This window comes from Camelina sativa, chromosome 7, assembly GCF_030686135.1.
Source record: "Camelina sativa cultivar CO46 ecotype springtype chromosome 7, ASM3068613v1".
NCBI lineage: Eukaryota > Viridiplantae > Streptophyta > Magnoliopsida > Brassicales > Brassicaceae > Camelina > Camelina sativa.
The window spans coordinates 20,312,173-20,330,504 of NC_141886.1; the positions used below are offsets into that span (position 1 = coordinate 20,312,173).

The 18,332-nt window shown below is 37.1% G+C and overlaps 3 protein-coding genes across 3 annotated transcripts; 2 read left to right on the forward strand and 1 right to left on the reverse strand.

Annotated features, from left to right (window-relative positions):
* The first annotated feature begins 8,990 nt into the window (after positions 1 to 8,990).
* On the forward strand, positions 8,991 to 9,992 carry LOC104701394 (sufE-like protein 2, chloroplastic). The gene has a single exon (XM_010417071.3). It carries the CDS (start codon positions 9,134 to 9,136, stop codon positions 9,920 to 9,922), a length of 789 nt encoding a protein of 262 aa, XP_010415373.2. The 5' UTR covers positions 8,991 to 9,133; the 3' UTR covers positions 9,923 to 9,992.
* Positions 9,993 to 13,318: 3,326 nt separating this feature from the next.
* Positions 13,319 to 15,173, forward strand: LOC104701395 (putative protein phosphatase 2C 14). The gene is made up of 4 exons (XM_010417072.3): positions 13,319 to 13,834; positions 13,923 to 14,096; positions 14,169 to 14,339; positions 14,452 to 15,173. The coding sequence occupies exons 1-4, from the start codon at positions 13,502 to 13,504 to the stop codon at positions 15,037 to 15,039; spliced, it is 1,266 nt and encodes a 421-aa protein (XP_010415374.1). The 5' UTR covers positions 13,319 to 13,501; the 3' UTR covers positions 15,040 to 15,173.
* LOC104701396 (alpha-L-fucosidase 3) lies at positions 15,140 to 16,899 on the reverse strand. Its single transcript, XM_010417073.3, has 3 exons — positions 16,353 to 16,899; positions 15,893 to 16,272; positions 15,140 to 15,801 (listed from the first exon to the last, which is right to left on the reverse strand). Exons 1-3 carry the CDS (start codon positions 16,594 to 16,596, stop codon positions 15,295 to 15,297), a joined length of 1,131 nt encoding a protein of 376 aa, XP_010415375.2. The 5' UTR covers positions 16,597 to 16,899; the 3' UTR covers positions 15,140 to 15,294.
* Positions 16,900 to 18,332: the final 1,433 nt, after the last annotated feature.

Here is an 18,332-nt window from a genome sequence, read left to right on the forward strand (position 1 = left end):
TACGGGGCAGATTTTGTTCAGGAGACCTCAGAGAAGATTCGGGTTCTCAAGCTGAACATGAAGGAGGCTCAGGATCGGCAGAGGAGTTATGCCGATAGGAAGAGGAGAGATCTTGAGTTTCAGGTAGGAGACAAAGTGCACTTCAAGATGGCCATGTTGCGGGGTCCGAACAGGTCATTGACTAAGTTGAATCCGAGGTATATGGGTCCGTTCAGAGTGATTGAGCGTGTTGGACCAGTGTCTTATAGACTGGAGTTACCTGAGGTTATGCGTGCATTCCATAAGGTTTTCCATGTTTCTATGTTGAGGAAGTGTCTACGTGAGGATGATCAGTTGTTAGCTAAAATTCCTGAGGATCTTCAGCCTAACATGACTTTGGAGGCAAGACCAGTGAGGGTTCTCGAGAGGTGGATCAAGGAACTTCGTAGAAGAAGATTCCTTTGATGAGAGTCCTTTGGGACTATGATGGTGTCGAGGAGAAGACTTGGGAGCCTGAGGCGAGGATGAAGGCAAGGTTTAAGAAGTGGTATGAAAAGCAAGCTGCGACTTGAGCTTGTCTAGCCTGGTTCCATTTGTAATCCGTGGCTGGAGCGGGAATGGAGTATTCCAGCCCATCTCTCTTGTTTACTTGGTCGCTTGGGGTGGTTGGTTGTGCGACTAAGTAACAAGATGAGGTGTTGCTTGGGGTACAAAGTTTCCATGAGGCGGGATTTTGGAGGAAAGTTTCCTGAATTAGGAGTTTCCAAAAGTGGAAAGTGTTAAAAATGGAAAGTTTTATGTGAGTTAAAATTTGTCCATTTTAGTGGAAGAAGCCGTGGAGGGGCTTGTGTGGCCTTAGTGGCGGACTTTTTAGTCACTGTGTGGCCTTAGTGGCAATCTTTTGAGACATTATTTGGTCTTTGTGGCGGGCTGTTTAGCCAGATGTGTGGACTTTGTGGCGGGCTGTTTAACCAGATGTGTGGCCTTTTTGGCGGGTTTTTTAGCCAGATGTGTGGCTTTTGTGGCGGGATGTTTAGCCAGGTGTGTGGCCTTTGTGGCGGGCTGTTTAGCCAGATGTGTGGCCTTCGTGGCGGGCTGTTTAGCCAGAGTGCCTGTTTTGGCGGTCCTTCGCGACAGATGGTCTTTGTGACGGTCCTGTTTAGGACATTTGTTTGGCCTTGGTGGCGGTCCTGTTTAGGACATTTGTTTGGCCTTGGTGGCGGTCCTGTTTAGGATATTTGTTTGGCCTTTGTGGCGGCCTTTGTGGCAGTGAGATGATCCATATGTGGTCATGAGGTATCCCAGGGAGGGGATATGTGGTTGGTAGGACATTGAGATGTTTTACGTGAGCCACGGGAAGGAAACCTGGATAGGGATAGGACTCAGACGTGTTCATAATTGTTTGCTCGCGACTCTTGGGGAACTTAGGTTCTCCTAGTACTGTCATATTCTGAGACTTTGTGGCTTGGGAGTATGGTTGGTATATCAACTTCGGATGACAATCCGGGGGCGCACTGTAGGGTGGCAACCCGAGAGACGAGTATTGGAATTTTCCTTATGTATTATGGCATGCGGGTTTAGACCCGATGAGGAGCCAACATTATGGCATGCATACTTAGGTCTGATGAGGAGCCAATAAAAACTCAAGATCTAGGTCTCTGAGTAGAGGAAAGTCCAAAAGTCGAGAGAAAATAATGCCTGGAGCGTAAGTCTATCGCCTAGAGGTGACCTTTCGTAGTTTCGGTTGGAGGAGTGCGGGTCGTGGAGACGATTGCATGGGAGTCCTTGGCTGATGGTTGTTCAAGATTCGAGGACGAATCTATATTGGTGGGGGAGAATTGTAACACCCGCGAATCGACCGATGCACGGTTGTTTTCTGCGGACGAGTTTAAGTTAAACGCTGCGTTTTGGGTTAGGGAAAACCCTTAAGTCGTGTTTTTGTCTCATTCGACGAGTTCAGCCGTTTTTGAGAGAAAAGAAGGCAGAAAAAGTGTTCTTGAGTGTTCTGGAGCGTTCTTGGTGATTTCTGGTGTTTGGAGGCGTTTCCTGTAGAGATCTGTAGCTGGGATCGTTGTAGGAGCTTCCTAGGAGCGTGTTCATGATTGCTGAAGGTTCAGAAACTTCTTGTCAAAGGTAAGTGCATGACCATGGCTTATCTAAGCTGGAGATTCTCTGATCTGTTTGTTTATGTGTTGTTAGGCTTGTTAGAATGTTGTATGAGGCGTTAGGAAGCTTTCTTGTGGCTTGGGATCGATTCTTTTGGTTGCAGGAACGGATATCCGGCGAGAAGCTTCGGGAAAAAACGATGCTCGGCATGTGCATCGGTCGATGCACTATGTGCGTCGGTCGATGCAGTGTGAGGACGGCGCGGCTTGACCTAAGAGCATCAGTCGATGCCATGTGAAGGCGTCGGTCGATGCAACTAGGGTTTCCGCGTATTGTCAAGCATGCGTCGATCGATGCAAGTGGAAGCATCGGTCGATGCAAGTGAACCTTGTGTCGACCGATGCATACCTTGTGTCGGTCGATGCTTGCCCCTGTTGGTATCGGTCGATGCAAGCCTTGTGTCGGTCGATGCAAAGTCTGGTTTGTTTGTTGATTGTTGTTTGATGGTTAGAGTATCTCTATTGCTTGTGTGTATAGCCCAGTAGATGGGAGGATTGCCTTACTGAGTGTTAATAAAATACTCATGCATTGCAATTTGTGTTTGTGATGCAGGTAAAGGCAAAGTGTGATCGTGGAATCAAGACAATGAAGAGGAGGATGTTCTAGTGGTTCGCTTGGTTGTCTGGCTTCTGTAAGGTTGCTAGAATTGAGTTCTAGAATGTTATTTAGGATTGCTGGTTCTCTGATTTATGTTGTTTCGATCATTAGTTTATGAATTGGAATTAATGTTGGTTATTGGATTATTATTGGTTATCTATTGGATATTGATATTGGTTATTTTCGTTGTTGATTGTGTTTGTGGTTAGGTGGCTAGTGGGTATGAGATCACTAGCTGTAGAGTATTTATTTATTATTATTATTATTTATTATTTTAAAAAAAAAAACGGGTCGGGTCGTTTCACAGTGTTCAAGCACTCCCTGCACTTCCCCTTCTGTGATGCATCTTTTGAACAGACCATCAGAACCTCTTTTGTACAGATAGGGCTCATCCCAGAAGTAGTGGTTGACCTCCCTGAAAAACTTTTTCTTCCTGTAGGGATTCATGTCATCAGGAACTTCTCCACGAACCTTGTAGTTAACGAAATCAGCATACCATGGTGCAGTGTCTGAAGTGATCACCATACAATTGATTTTGAGGTTTTCAACCCTGTGTCATGCATCTGCTCACAGACCTAGGCGACCAGAAGTTGTTCCGCAGGCATCGAATCATCTATTGGAACAACATCCTCAATCCTCATTCTAGGCAAATGATCTGAAACTTCGTTTTCTATGCCTTTCTTGTCAATTATTTCCATTTCAAACTCCTGAAGTGGCAGAATCCATCTCAACAGTCTCGGTTTGGTATCCTTCTTCGAATAGATGTGTCTTAGAGCAGTATGGTCGGTATACACTATGACCTTCGAACCCACAAGGTAACTCCTGAATTTTTCGAATGCAAACACAACTCTAGGAGTTTCTTCTCTGTGGTTGCATACCTTCCTTGAGTCTCGTCCAAGGTGCAACTGGCGTAGTAGATGACATGAATTTTCTTGTCAATTCTCTGTCCCAGAACTGCTCCAACTGCGAAGTCTGAAGCATCACACATAATCTCAAACGGATGATCCCAATTCGGAGCTTGTACTATGGGTGCTGAAACCAATGCCTCCTTGATCTTGTTGAAGGCTTCCAGACATGTTGCATGGAATTCGAACTAAACCTCCTTGCACAACAACCGTGTTAATGGTATTGCAATTTTTGAGAAGTCTTTGATGAATCTCCTGTAAAACCCAACATGACCCAGAAAACTTCTGATGTCCTTCACTGTCTTAGGCGGTTGAAGCTGTACCATGACCTCAATTTTGGCTTTGTCAACCTCAATTCCTTTCTCAGAAATCTTGTGTCCCAGTACGATTCCTTTTTCAACCATGAAGTGGCACTTCTCCCAGTTAAGCACCAGGTTCGTCTCTTCACATCGCGTCAATACCCTGCACAAATTTAACAAACAGGAGGAGAAAGTGGAACCGTATACAGAGAAGTCGTCCATAAATACTTCCACTGACTCCTCAATCAAATCCAAGAAAATTAATGTCATGCACCTTTGAAAGGTGGCAGAAGCATTGCACAAACCAATTGGCATGCGTCTGTTGGCAAAAGTGCCATAGGGACAAGTAAAGGTTGTCTTTTCCTGATAATTTGGGTGGATAGGGATTTGGAAGAATCCACTATACCCATCAAGGAAACAGTAATAAGGGTGACTAGCTAGTCTCTCCAACATTTGATCAATGAAAGGCAGAGGAAAATGATTCTTCCTAGATACAGCATTCAACTTTCTATAATCAATGCACATCCTATGTCCTATGATGATTCTAGTTGGGATTAACTCATTTTTTTCATTTTTGATTACAGTTATTCCTCCTTTCTTAGGTACACAATGCACTCGAGATACCCAAGTGCTATCAGAGATAGGATAGATAACTCCAGCATCAAGCAGTTTTAGGATTTTCTTCTTTACTACCTCTTTCATATTAGGGTTCAATCTTCTTTGGGGTTCAATACTAGCATAAGACTCATTTTCAAGATTGAATACTTCTTAAGCTCAGTTCATCAGAAACAACAGGTTATTTAACTGCTTCAGGTTCGGACTGCTTCACTGGCTCGATTGGATCTTTGACTGCTTCGACTGGATCCTTGATCTGAGCTTCATCTTGAACAAAATCCTCCCCATCTAATTCCTCACTGTCCTCAGTGACGTCTGGTACTCCTTGCCTGGGAGGCAATGTTTTCCCACTTCTCAGCATAATGGCATTGGCGAATTCCTTGGGATTCTGAACAGCCTTATCTGGGAATTGGCCAGGCTTTGGTGCAGAAGTAGAAGCGGATTGGCCTTCCATATATCTTATCGTCGAAATCAGAGCTTCAAATTTGACGTTCAGATCATTGTATGAACATTTCATCCTCTGACTAAGGTCGGCAAACTTCTTCACAGTATCCATAGAACCGTTAGCTTGACTCTGAAGAATTTGTTGCATCGTTTGCTTCATTTCTTGGTCAGGAGCTTGTGTAGGCGGAACCTGTGGAGATGGAAATCCTGGTGGGGATCCTGAGGGAGCCTGATAACCACGCTGGAATTGTTGCTTAGGCGTGAATTCCTGATTGTAAGGCACGAAAGGTTTTTGTTGACCTTGCTGTTGTTGTTGTGGAGGATACACCTGATCTTGCGGATTAGCGACGTTGTTACTTCTGTAAGACAAATTTGGGTTTGCCTTGTATTGGTTGTAACCTTTGTTGTATCCACCTTGATTTTGGACATAGCAAGAATGATAAGTGTAACAAAACTTAATCTTGCAAAACTTAAAATCCCAAATGTAGCAAAACGAATCCCAAATGGCAACGGCGCCAAATTGATACTAAGATTTTTGCGTGTCTATCCTAGCAGGTTCAATTAACCTTGTGCTTTGTAGTACTTAAGGTGTCAATCCAAATGGGATGATGCTACCACTCAAGATGCAATCAAGAAATCACAAGTTAAGACAATTCAAAAAGAGTGTTTTTCTAACAATCCTAAAATGATCAGAATACAAAACGGAAATGGGTTACAAAACTAGAAACGAAAATGCATGACGAGAAGCGAAAATGAATGAAAACAGAAACGAGTCTAAGCATGAACTAAACAACAAGAATCGAAACAGTCTCAGAAATGCAATAAAAAACAGAAAGAAAGAAGTCCTAAGGATGGGGGTAATTGATGTCGGTGGAGTATCCTAGTCTATAAAGTGTTTAACATGCCACAAGCAAACTATCCCTAAACAATGAACATCACTTCTTATCTAATCCAATCTCTTGACAAAAGCTACTCAAACTCAACCACTTCCAAACCTAGCTCTCGCTAGAGAAACATGATCAAGCATGACATGAAAAACAAGTTCATTCACGTCAACAAACATCCTAGACAACTAATTTCTTAGGCTAGGAACGTAAGTCTCTAGCACTAGTTGGTCAGACATTTCATCAAACACCTTTTGGGTGTGGAAATGTCTAAGACCTAGTTCCAATTGATCAGAGAGAAACTAGTATTTCTAACTCTAGTCCAGAAGGGATCATACAAATCAAAGCTTAAACACTCTACATCCTAAGATCCTCCACCTAATCTATCCCATCCTCAAGAACTACCACACTACTCAGATCCGAAAATCATCATCAAGGATGCAAACCCAGGAAAGATTGAAACAAGCATTCTTAGATAGATAAAAATGAGATGAACAACTTGTAAAAGAAATCAAATGCAAATACTCAACAAACTCCAAGATGTCGGATTACAAAGTCTGAGAATGTATATGGTGGCTAGGTAAAACCTTAAGGAAAACAATACGAGATAAAAGATAAAATGTCTTGGACAAAGACTTAACAAAATGTATTTATAGTAAAAACATGTGAATCCCTAAAACTTAAAACGACAAGATAGAGCATTGGTTCGGGAATCTCCTGAAGTGTGTAAGATGGAGCGCCTTCCTGACATGCGCGATTGGTCGGTGTGCAACCAGTGGCTCGATTGGCGACTTGAGAATGGCTCGAACGGTTGTGTCTGGAGTGCGTGGCTCGAACGGAGTCCGGAGTGCGTCAAGTGGCTCGATTGGTATGAGTAGGAATGGCTCGGACGACGGACTCGAACGTGACTTGAAGGGTGGCTCGAACGGCGACTCGATCGACGGCTCGAACGGTGACTCGAACGGCAGCTCGAACGGCGACTCGATCGACGGCTCGAACGGTGACTCGAACGATGACTCGAACGGCGACTCGATCTACGGCTCGAACGGTGACTCGAACGACGGCGTGAGGAGTAGCTCGAACGGATGTGTTTCCAACGTCACCTAAATACCTGAAATACTCTGAAATGCACAATGTATGCAAGGATGATGCAAGAACTACCTGAACATGCAAAGTGTATAAAAAAGACTAGAAAAATGATACAAAACAACGAGTTATCCTCGCTAAATGTTTGATAAATATATGCTAAAAACAGACAAAATGTAGACATATCATATTGTATAAATTGTTTACGAGTGATCAGTGAATAATATAATTTGGAACGTTGCATATACAAAATGGTGGAATCATCTTAGTTTATCTATTATTTTAAGTGATTTACCATTGATAAAAAAAAAAAAAAAAAGAAGAAGAAGAGTGATCTACCAATAATACATCTATACTTTTTTAATAGTGTAAATAGGAAACGAATTGGTTAAGATATTTGATGGAATAGAAAATTAGAAAACAAGTTTAAAACGTGGTGTTTGGTCCCAATACAATCAAATCAAGTGTAGCCGTAAGCTATGACGAAATGAAAACTATTTTACACTATTTAACCATATGATATCTCAAGTCTTTTTCCGACATCATGGGCTCCTCAAGAATCAGAGGTCGTCGAATCGAATATGCTTTTGCCTTCCCCGAAAATGATAATTTATTTTTAATAGAGAAGACGTTTGTTGGAAGAGCGAGAGGCGAGTCAGTCACGTGCCACTCTATCCTCCAATATCGATTGGTCAGTGCTGTGGCTACCTCAAATCCTTGTCCATCGTATCTCTTTCTATTTAGCCTCTTATTATGATAAACAAAAAACCATATCGTAATTATGGTTTTGAATATCCTATTTCTCTTTTGAATCGACTTCTCCATTTTGACTTGGTCATGTTTGTATCATCAACACACCTAGGTTATACGATAACATTGAAAATAATTATTTTATTGTATCTAGTTTACCAAATACTCAAAATTCCAACTCAATTATCCAAGTACGTTGGATAAGTTAATATACAACGTAATGATTGGTAGTTAAAATAGCAAAAAGATATGGATTGGTATATATACCAATCCAAATTTAAGTGATATTGTGTTGCCGATATTTATTTCCAGATTCTATCAAATTATACATGCACTGAACCTCTTCTTTTCGCTTAGGATCTTAAAAGGAGGGTTACTTGGCAAATTCCGAATTAGTAAATTAATTCACGATGGTCCAATGATTGCTAATTTAATTTTGTCTTTAAACTTTAAATAACTAGGGTGCCATTTTTTTTTTGTTGACAAAAATAGCATAAAAAATTTTCAATCCTAGAATAAGTTTGAAATTTCGTCCAAATTCTTTATTTGGTTGATTAAGATCTAAATCGCTCAATTAGTCCAAAAACAAAACGGAAGGCAAGTAAAGATAAACTATAATTGAATATATAAAGAAAACGAATTTTAATTTAAACTTGTGATTCTATTCAAAATTGTAGATGTTTAAACGGCAAAAATATGTTTTTACAGACCTCAAAATTAGTAGAAATTTTTGTTAAGAATATACGTAGTCATTCTTATATTATAAGTTTATATAAACTTCAATTTTTAATATAATTTACTATTTTACATACAACTAGGTACTAACCCACGGAAAACTGCGAGCTGAACATTTTTTTATAAAAAATTGAAATAAATTATTTTATTATTATATTATTTATAAAAATTTATGATTAAAAATTCAGTTTGTTTATATTAAAATTTTTATATTGTAAAAATGTTTATTGAAAATCTGTGAATAAACATTTGTATCTAATGAATAAAAATTTTGATTCGTGCTGAAAATGTTTTTTGATAAAATTTGTAGTTATATAGATCTTATTTGATTAGATTTTTAAAATCTTATCTGTTAATTTTATTTTTTTAATATATTAATTAGTTTTGATTCTAATAAATTTTTTTTACTTTTTTACAATTTATTTTATTTCATGTGTCTCCAATACAATAGGAATCTAATAACATTAACAATCTTTTAACAAAAAAAAAACAAAATGTAATTAATGCAAATAGTTTTGGCGGGTCATAGAAGGCTCTATACATCTATCTAATCATCATCCTCTCTGTCGCGTTGAAAGAGCTCTCCTCTCTGATTGCCATTAAATATCTCTCTCTCTCTCGTCTTCTTCTACTTTCTCCTATTTTTTTTTCTTCATTGCCCTTGTTACGGACCATGAACACTTCATCATCGTTCAAGGTCTTTGCTTCTCCTCCTTTGATATTTTCCTCCCGACCACCAAAAAGTGCTTCCCAGAACCCAAGATTCTCTTACCAACTCCCTAGATCTTGTCCTAAATCCATTAGATGCATGCGAGATTCTGTTAATCTCCGTTCCAGTCCGAACGCACCAAGCGCTCTTTCTTTCGCAACGGTTGAAGCTCCCTTGGGGACAAAAACCTCGGACAAGCTTCGCATCCTCGTATCAGAGTTCCGGTCCTTAACCGAACCGATCGACCGAGTGAAACGTCTCTTGAACTACGCGGCCGATCTAGCCCCACTAGATGACACGGCACGCGTCTCGGCCAACCGAGTCACGGGGTGTACGACTCAGGTTTGGTTGGAGATAAAGATGGATGAGTTTGGGAGGATGAGGTTTAAAGCAGACAGTGATTCGGAGATCTCGAAAGGGTTCTGTTCTTGTCTGATCTGGATCCTCGATGGTGCCAAACCAGAGGAAGTGATGGGCTTGAGAAGCGAGGACTTGTCGGAGATGAACGTCGGGGTTCACGGAAAGGAACAGTCAAGAGTCAACACGTGGCAAAACGTGTTGATGAGTATGCAGAAACGGACCATGAGTCTAGTTGCTGCTGACGTGGCGCACCGAGGAGGAGAGAGACCACCGCATCATCATAAGCATGATCTCTTATTTAAATACGTTAATGGAAGTTACATGGAATCTTCAAAGGTTCATCATGATTACTCCATTTCGTTGCTCCCCTTGTACTATGATTTCACCATATGAATGTGTATGGTGTTTTATTTGAATTTTGTAAAAGCCCTATGGAAACATAAATCAAAGTTTGTGTTCTGTCTCTCTTTGCAAAATCAAAGTTTGAGTATAAAGACCCTTAGGTTAGCAACAAATTTTATAAGAATACTCTAGCTAACACAAGTCTCATTATGTAAGAAGAATTTTAGTCGTTGGCGGCTAACCAGAATCGTCCGTATTGGTAAATAAAGTCAACAACACCAACCCTGTATCGGGTTGCTAAATCGTCCATGATATTTGGTACTCAATTTTTCTTACATTTAAGTATCACTTTCCGATACCATCTTGAGCTGAGTTTAGAATATAATGACGGCAATGAACGAGGGACCATAGATGGGCCTCACGATCGATATGGTTAAGAGACACAATCACGAGTCAAATTTTCTCGTAGAGTATCATTTATACTTTGATTTTCCTGATTAAAACATTTTAATTAACTTCTAAGACCTTTTTCTGATTTGGGGGGGTGGGGGGGGGGGGGGGGGGTTAGAAGTGTTTTAATCGAAAAAAATAAAAATAAAAAGATATCAGAAAATCTCTTATTTAGTCGGTATTCAAGAAAGCGCTAGGCGGTATCTGGGCGGTGACTCAACGCCTAGCGCCCAGAACGCTTAGTCGGAGTTTAAACGATTTTTATGCGGTTTAAGCGTTTACAACATAAAACATTATATATAATTATATTAAAATATATGTTATAAAAATAAAAAATTTATAAATTATAAACAACGGTAAGAAAAATATATTTATTTAAGTTATATTAACAACATGTAAATGTTTATAAATGTTTATAACAACATATAAATGTTAAAATAAAATGTATGTAATTTTAAACGGGTTAGGCGGTCATCTAGGCGTCTGCTGAGCGCCTAGCGCCTAGACGGCGCCTAGGCGGCTGCCTAAACCGCTTTCTTGAACACTGTATTTAGTATACTTGATTTTGTAATAAAAGACCATATATGTCAGTATTTGTTGTTTAAACCAATTAATAGAAGAAGCAAAAAAAATTGATGGTATCCAATGAAAATGAAAATTGGGCAATAGAAATTATTTAATATACTAGACACCTAGCGGAAGTCGGGCAACAGAATCCATTGGAGTTGCCAACGCGAACCAACCAAGTTGTTCAACACTCTTGTTTCGTTTGTTTTGAAGTGAAATAAGGCTTGCGTATAGAACACCAATTAGTTCGCCATCAGCGTTAAGTAAAGGATTTCCCAAACAACCCTGCCAAAAAAATTATATATAAAAATTACTATTATTAAATATATTTCAAATCAGGTTATAAAAAAAATTCCTAGACACCAAGTCATATATATGCTATGATAATGTATATTTATTTTTCAAAATACTTATTATGCGTTATATATATATATATATATATATATATATATATCAATGCTTATATAGACAACATTTGTCTTTGCCAAAAAATAATATATATATATATATACCACATTTGCACTAATTGGGCACATGTGGATGTAGTATAAAGGTTCTAAAAGTAATTTCATCTCTCCCAACAATCTAATTCTAAGTCTAACAGTAAATGAATATTGAACTGTTTGGAAGATTCTTTTCATTTTGCTTTTTCGGATTTGAATGTTTGAAAACTGAGTTTTCTTTGATTTTACATGTTATATATGATTTGATATTGTATATGTTTTTAGATAAAATAGATCAAACCAATATAAAAGAAAATTAATTTTAAATCCATGAAAACTCAAAATGAGTTATTTTAATTTATCAAACAATGTATATATTTTTAATAATATTTGATTAAATGCATAATTTCAGTGAACCAAAAAGTCAGATTGACAAATTAATGTATAATGCTTTAGAATATCATTTTTTCCGATGTCTTTGTTTACGCTTAAACATGTTTCTTTACTAAGTAAATAATAGAACATTGTTATCTTTAATAATATCATATATATTATAACATAATGTAATGCAATGATTATATTTCAAGTTTAAATATAAAGTTGCAACTTATATAACATTAAATCATATATTGGCAAACCAAATTTTCGTAAATTTTAAAGACATTACACAGAATTATTGTAATACAATTATTACATAAATAGATGTATGTATTATAAACTATCGAAAAATACAACAGACGAGAGATCAACAATACAACAGAAAAATAAACAGTTGTTGACAAACTTCATCGTTATAAATTCAGTTTAGTAATCACATTTAACTATCTATTTCATCGTAAAACCATAATTCACTTTTTCATGAATTAAAGTTAAAATTTTAATAACAAAAACAATATGAGCATCATATGAGATAATTGTATATTAGTTAGCATTTTAAATTTAACAATAAAAATAATCAGTAAAAGAATCATTTAACATCCACAAAAATTTGGAAATCCAAAAATATCCTAAATATTATTCTTCTATATGTCATAATTTCATAAGTAATACTTTTGTTAATTTTCATCAATTAACCAAAAATTCATTCCTACAAACTCATTTTTTCTATTTTGATTCTTAAGGTTTCTCGTATTACTACATGCATTAAAATCTTTAAATTAAAACATGTAAAACTATACTAATACTCATCATGTATTGATTTTTTTTTAAGTTCATTATTCTTTCAAGGTTTTGTGTACTTAATTACAATAAAAATTTATATTACAAAGACAAATACAACTTATATCCGACTTAAATTATGTTAAATAACTTATGTTATTCTTTTTAACTTTGTTATTCATTATTTATTGATTAATATACATGTTTAATAAATTAAGTTTTTGCTTACACATGTCAAATTTTATTGAAAACATACATATAATATAATTAGCATACATTGAAAATATATTGATTTTGTTAGTTTTCCTTTTTGATTTAGGAACATAAAATTTTAAAAATAGAAACATAAAAAAAAAAAAATTGACACGTGTCAATATCTAATCAATATATTTAACACGTGTTAATGAATAACTTTGACATCAAGCTTTATATAATAAAATATGAATATATATATATATATATATATCCTCATATAATTAAATTTATGAGTTTTATTACAACAATTGCATTATATGGAATGTCATCTAATTTTTTGTAAAAACTATAAAGAATCATAAACGTATATATTTTTCTTTGTTAAAGACATACACTATATATATATATATATATACTCATATTCATTGTATATAGTAAATCATTTAAGGTAATAAAATGTGCATACACGTATTAGTAAATTACAACTCACTCATACATAAAGCAAAATCCAGCTAATATATTGTTTTTGTTTTTATTGTTAATATTTCATTAATTAATTAAAGATACACATTGAACCAAATAAAAAGGACATAAATCCTAAAAAATTTATGTAAGTACGACTGAATTCTTCGGTTACATTTTACCTTTTTCCAAAGTTTTCTCCGATTTAAACGTTTGAAAAAATCTGAACTTTTCTTCAATTTTGACTGAGCCAAAAAAAAACCCTAAAGAGCATCATCATCTATAAAACCTTTAACCCAATTGACTTTTCTTTCCGCTCACACAGTTCTCGTAGCCGTTGCTCTGTGACAACGATATGAGTACTACTACACTCGCCTCTGGGAAAAAAAAGACAAACCTTTCTTCTCCCATGGCTAACACATCATCACCCTTGTGTTCTTCTTCCCCTTTGTTGATGATCCCAAAGGTCTTGCCTTTGACTATGAGGAGGAAGAGACCCACCCAGTTAGATATCCCTGACATTAAACCGGCTCGAACTGAGTACTCCATATTCAGAGACTTTGCTCACCAAAACGACGCCGTATCTCTTGGTGGTAACGGTTTTGGTCTTGTCTCCAGGAAGGGAAAGAAGAAGTTTATGGAAGATAGTCACAGAGTTGTTCCTTGTTTGCTTGGTAACTCCAAAAAGGTATCTTTCCTTCTTCTTTATTCCTTCTCTTGATTGAATATGATTAGGTTTGAAATCTTTGAGTGTGTTTAATTGATTGATTTTGAAGGGTTTCTTTGGAGTTTATGATGGTCATGGAGGTGGGAAAGCTGCTGAATTTGTGGCTGAGAATTTGCACAAACATGTTCTTGAGATGATGAAGAAGAACTGTAAGGAGAAGGATGAGAAAGTTGAAGCCTTTAAAGCTGCTTACTTGAGGACTGATCGTGATTTCTTAGAACAGGTAACAAAAAAGAAGGATCTTTGAATTTGCCTTCTCAATCTACTTTGTAACTCACTGGTAGCAATTACACAGGGTGTTGTGAGTGGTGCTTGCTGTGTTACTGCTTTGATACAAGATCAGGAGATGATTGTCTCGAATTTGGGAGATTGTAGAGCTGTTTTGTGCAGGGCAGGTGTTGCTGAGGCTCTTACTGCTGATCACAAAGCTGGAAGGGATGATGAAAAGTTAAGAATTGAGAGTCAGGTAATGTTGTGAAGAAGAAGTTGGTAACTTTTTGCTGAGAATTGTGTGTTGAGAGTCTTGAGACTTATGAGAGTTGTTTTGTGATACTTCTCCTGATGTTTTTGATATGTAGGGAGGTTATGTTGATCTTCATCGAGGGGCTTGGAGAGTTAATGGGACACTCGCTGTTTCCAGAAGCATTGGAGATGCAAACTTGAAGAAGTGGGTGATTGCTGAACCTGAAACAAGAATACTCAAATTGGAGCAAGATATGGAGTTTCTTGTCTTAGCTTCTGATGGACTTTGGGATGTGGTCAGTAACCAAGATGCGGTTGACACCGTGCTGCATGTTCTAGCTCAGAGGAAGACGCCTACAGAAAGTGAGGCGGAGAACTTGGGGCAGGGCCATGTCAATGTGAGCCCATCTTCGAAACTCCGTCGTGTTTCGCTGGTCGATTCACCACCAGTTCTGTCTCCAATATGTGCAAAGTCCCCAAGTAGCTACAACAACTCAGAGAATGAACCACCCTCACCCCACTGTGAAAACGGGAGTCCACTTTCAAAGTTACGGAGGACCACACCGGTCAGGCGAATGAAGATGGACTCCGAGTCTTCTTGGGCCAAGGCTGCTTGCAAAGAACTCACTAACCTGGCTATGAAAAAAGGTAACATGGATGATGTTACAGTGGTGATCATAGATCTCGATCACTACAAATGCTGAAGACTCTTACCAACTTACTCTTTACATGCATATATGCTTGTTGAGTTGTCTCTATAGTATCATATCCCTTGGCAACTTTTAATGGTTATGTAGATTCTTGTTGATAAATGATGAATCTCACCAAAAATTTCTTATTGCTTTCTTAATATATAAGTTCATATCACTGACAACCAAATCGTTTTCTTAGATTTGTTTCCTTTCTAATGGATTAAAACAAACTCATAGAAAAGAAGAAAAGCTTGTTTCTTCTTGTTGTCACTGCCTGTGGCAAGCCATGCTCAACCCGGGCGCGATCTTATCGAAGATGAATTTGTTAGCAGCCTGTGTGAAGTGCACACCATCCCACACGACAGCCTTACCAGGCTCATAGCACGGCTTTCCAATGTAGATCTCTTTACCTTTCACAGTCTTCTTCATCCCACAACCAATGCCCTTGTTGTAGTTATACTTCCCTCCATGTCCACAACATGACATCAACGATCTCTTGAACCCATGACCCTGAGCGTGAAGAAACAACTCATGCTTGACAGAGTAGACATCTACATAACTGATGGCAGCTTCGGCTAATGAAGCTCTTAGCTCGATCACTGCTTGTTTCAAAGCGTGATTGAACTGTTGAGCTAAGTGGTTCAAGGAAGAGACACATCCGTGTGCATCAAAGTCTGATGCTTTAACCGGAAACCATTCGATAACATACGCTAAACAACCAATAGGTCCTGTGTTGTGGATCCAGAAGTATCTCCCTCCTTGTCCATAAATATTCTATCACCAAAAACAAAACAACAAGTCAACGACACATTTTTATATTTTACCCTTTAAGCAAAAGCAGAGAACAAAAACAGAGAGACCAAACCTTGATAGCATTCTTGAACTGACTAATGATCTCAGGAACTTCGGTTTCAACTTGTTCCACGGTTTTATTAGCGAAGTAACCTGCAGTAAGATCGTTCTGTCCCATGTCAAACGTGTACAAAGCCTGTGAGAAGCTGTCTGCTTCAGGCAACATGGTCTTGTAAACCCCTCCACGACTACGAACAGTTTGAGATCTGTTGTGAAAATTGTAGAACTGAACAAACTGAACATCGAGTGAGAATGGGCTGAATCCACTTTGACGTAGAGTGGAGTTAAGAGCTCTAATGGGAGACCCCGCAGTAGCGAAGTTAGCTCCGTGGCTGAAGTTTGAACCAACCGAGTCTAGAAACGCGCTTAGATATGGCAATCCAAGACATTCCGCTATGTTTCAAGAAAAAAGCCATATCAGTATAAAACGCAAAACGCTATAGTCAATAGATAGAAAAAGAGTTTGGTTTTACCTATGAAATCAATGACGAGGCGACCGTCACAGTATCTTCCGGCGGGTGAGCCAAAGAAGGAAGAGCCGTGAGGAGGACCAGCTTGGCCAAAAGCGGCGGAGAGACCACCGGTGTCGGAGTTAGAGTCACCAAAGTTAAAGATTGCTGGAAAATGACATTGTTGCGCATGCGTTGATGATGTTGATAGTGAGAGGAATGAAGAAAGCAAAGAGAGAGTAAACAAAGAAGATATGATTGGAGTCATTGGTAAAGCAGAGGACGAAGAGATCTAACTCAATCACGGGACTAGTTTTATTCCTCAAGATAAAAAAATAAAAATAATATATAGGGTTTATATAGGAGATGCAAACAAACAAACAAAAATGGTACGAATGTATTGTAGAAAGAAGAGAAACGTTACCCCCACCAAGGCACTAAAGAAAAAAAGGAAGGTTGGCAAAAACAAAACGAAAAATCTGAAATGAAAAAATATTTTTTAGGTTAATCTCAAATTTGTTTTAGATTTGTTTACTAAAATACCTCTTGACTCATACAATATATCTTTGTTAATCTCTTTTGAGGATTTGTTAGTATATCGTTTTAGATTTGTTAATCTCTTTCTTTTGAGGATTTACCTTCATCTGATTTGTTTCTTATTATAGTAGCTTTCCATTTTCGTATTTAAGTTTTCTTTTTGTGTTGTATATATCTTGGCTTTTAAATATGTTTTGTCTTCTGTCACATTTTTTCTCAAATCCTTTATGCATGAGTCCTTGTGAATTTACTTTCCATGTCACGACTATCATGACGCATTATATTCGCCGAAACTTAAAAATGTTTGTTAGAATTTACGATGTCAGGGTTGCAGAGTTGTAGTTTAAAAATTTCATAAATTTAAGGTCAAATGTAAATCGAACAACCCACGATATTTACCTTCTTTGCAATATATGTTGAAAGCCTACGATATTTTGCAGGCATTGGCGTAGTGTACTAGTGTTCATCAAGAATCATATGCGAAATCTTGAAAAGTTAACTTATTAGTTCTTTACAAAATAAACAAATAATTTTTAAATTTTTAAATAATAAACTTTATATGATAGATTGTATGTAGAAAATTTTATAAAAATTATAAACTTACATGAAAATAAAACTAACTTTTAATTGAGTTAACGCCTAATTAACTGCCTCTATGAAAGAGCACTTTATGTTTGACCCTTTAGAACTTTACAATATTTGAAAACAATTCAAAATTTCAGAACCTTTTTTTTTGTCTTAACTTGGTAGGAGGGGTTCAGGACTAAGCCTTAATCTTCTCATGGTCCATGACTAACCTTTACTAATACCTTTATCACATGGCATAAAACATCCCTCCCATCAAAAAATTCGAACTGGGAATCCCATGGATCCAACTTGTACACTTAAACCATGCTAACCCAACGCAACGTTAGTTAAAGTTTTTTTTGTTTATAAGACAACACAACCTTTTTTTTTTTTGCCAAACTAGTATAAGACAACACAACCTCCTACAGTGGAGTACAACAAAATGTTTCAGATTTTTTTTTCAGAAACTGTTTGTTGATAATATGATTTTATTTAATTTTAAAGTATATATGGAGACCCAGCGACAAGAGATTTATTACTATTATCACCTAAAATATACGAACTTATTTGTATCATGTAAGAAACGTTTTCTAAATGTTACTCTTATCAGCAAAAAAAATTGGCAAAACAATTTACTATCCAGTCCAGTAGTATTATTTTTAGCTTAAAATGGTGGAGAAGTGATAAGAGTGACGTTTTTTAATTTGTAGTATTACAAAACGAATTATTAACTTTAAAATTAAATAAAATCAGCTAAAGCTAAACGTGGAAAAATTCAAACAAATAATAATAATTCTAGAAGGAACTGTCAATAATCTCTTTTCATACTAATTAAATAAGCCAGTGATTTCATTTTCACCAACCGCGATTAAATCACGTGGGCAAATCCGAAAGCACTAT

Coding starts and splice junctions, on each gene's coding strand:
- LOC104701394 (XM_010417071.3), top strand. CDS start 9,134: ATGAACACTTCATCATCGTTCAAGGTCTTTGCTTCTCCTCCTTTGATA.
- LOC104701395 (XM_010417072.3), top strand. CDS start 13,502: ATGAGTACTACTACACTCGCCTCTGGGAAAAAAAAGACAAACCTTTCT. Junction 14,097..14,168: donor ATCGTGATTTCTTAGAACAG/GTAACAAAAAAG, acceptor GCAATTACACAG/GGTGTTGTGAGTGGTGCTTG. Junction 14,340..14,451: donor AGTTAAGAATTGAGAGTCAG/GTAATGTTGTGA, acceptor TTTGATATGTAG/GGAGGTTATGTTGATCTTCA.
- LOC104701396 (XM_010417073.3), bottom strand. CDS start 16,596: ATGACTCCAATCATATCTTCTTTGTTTACTCTCTCTTTGCTTTCTTCA. Junction 16,273..16,352: donor CCTCGTCATTGATTTCATAG/GTAAAACCAAAC, acceptor CTTGAAACATAG/CGGAATGTCTTGGATTGCCA. Junction 15,802..15,892: donor AGTTCAAGAATGCTATCAAG/GTTTGGTCTCTC, acceptor TTTTGGTGATAG/AATATTTATGGACAAGGAGG.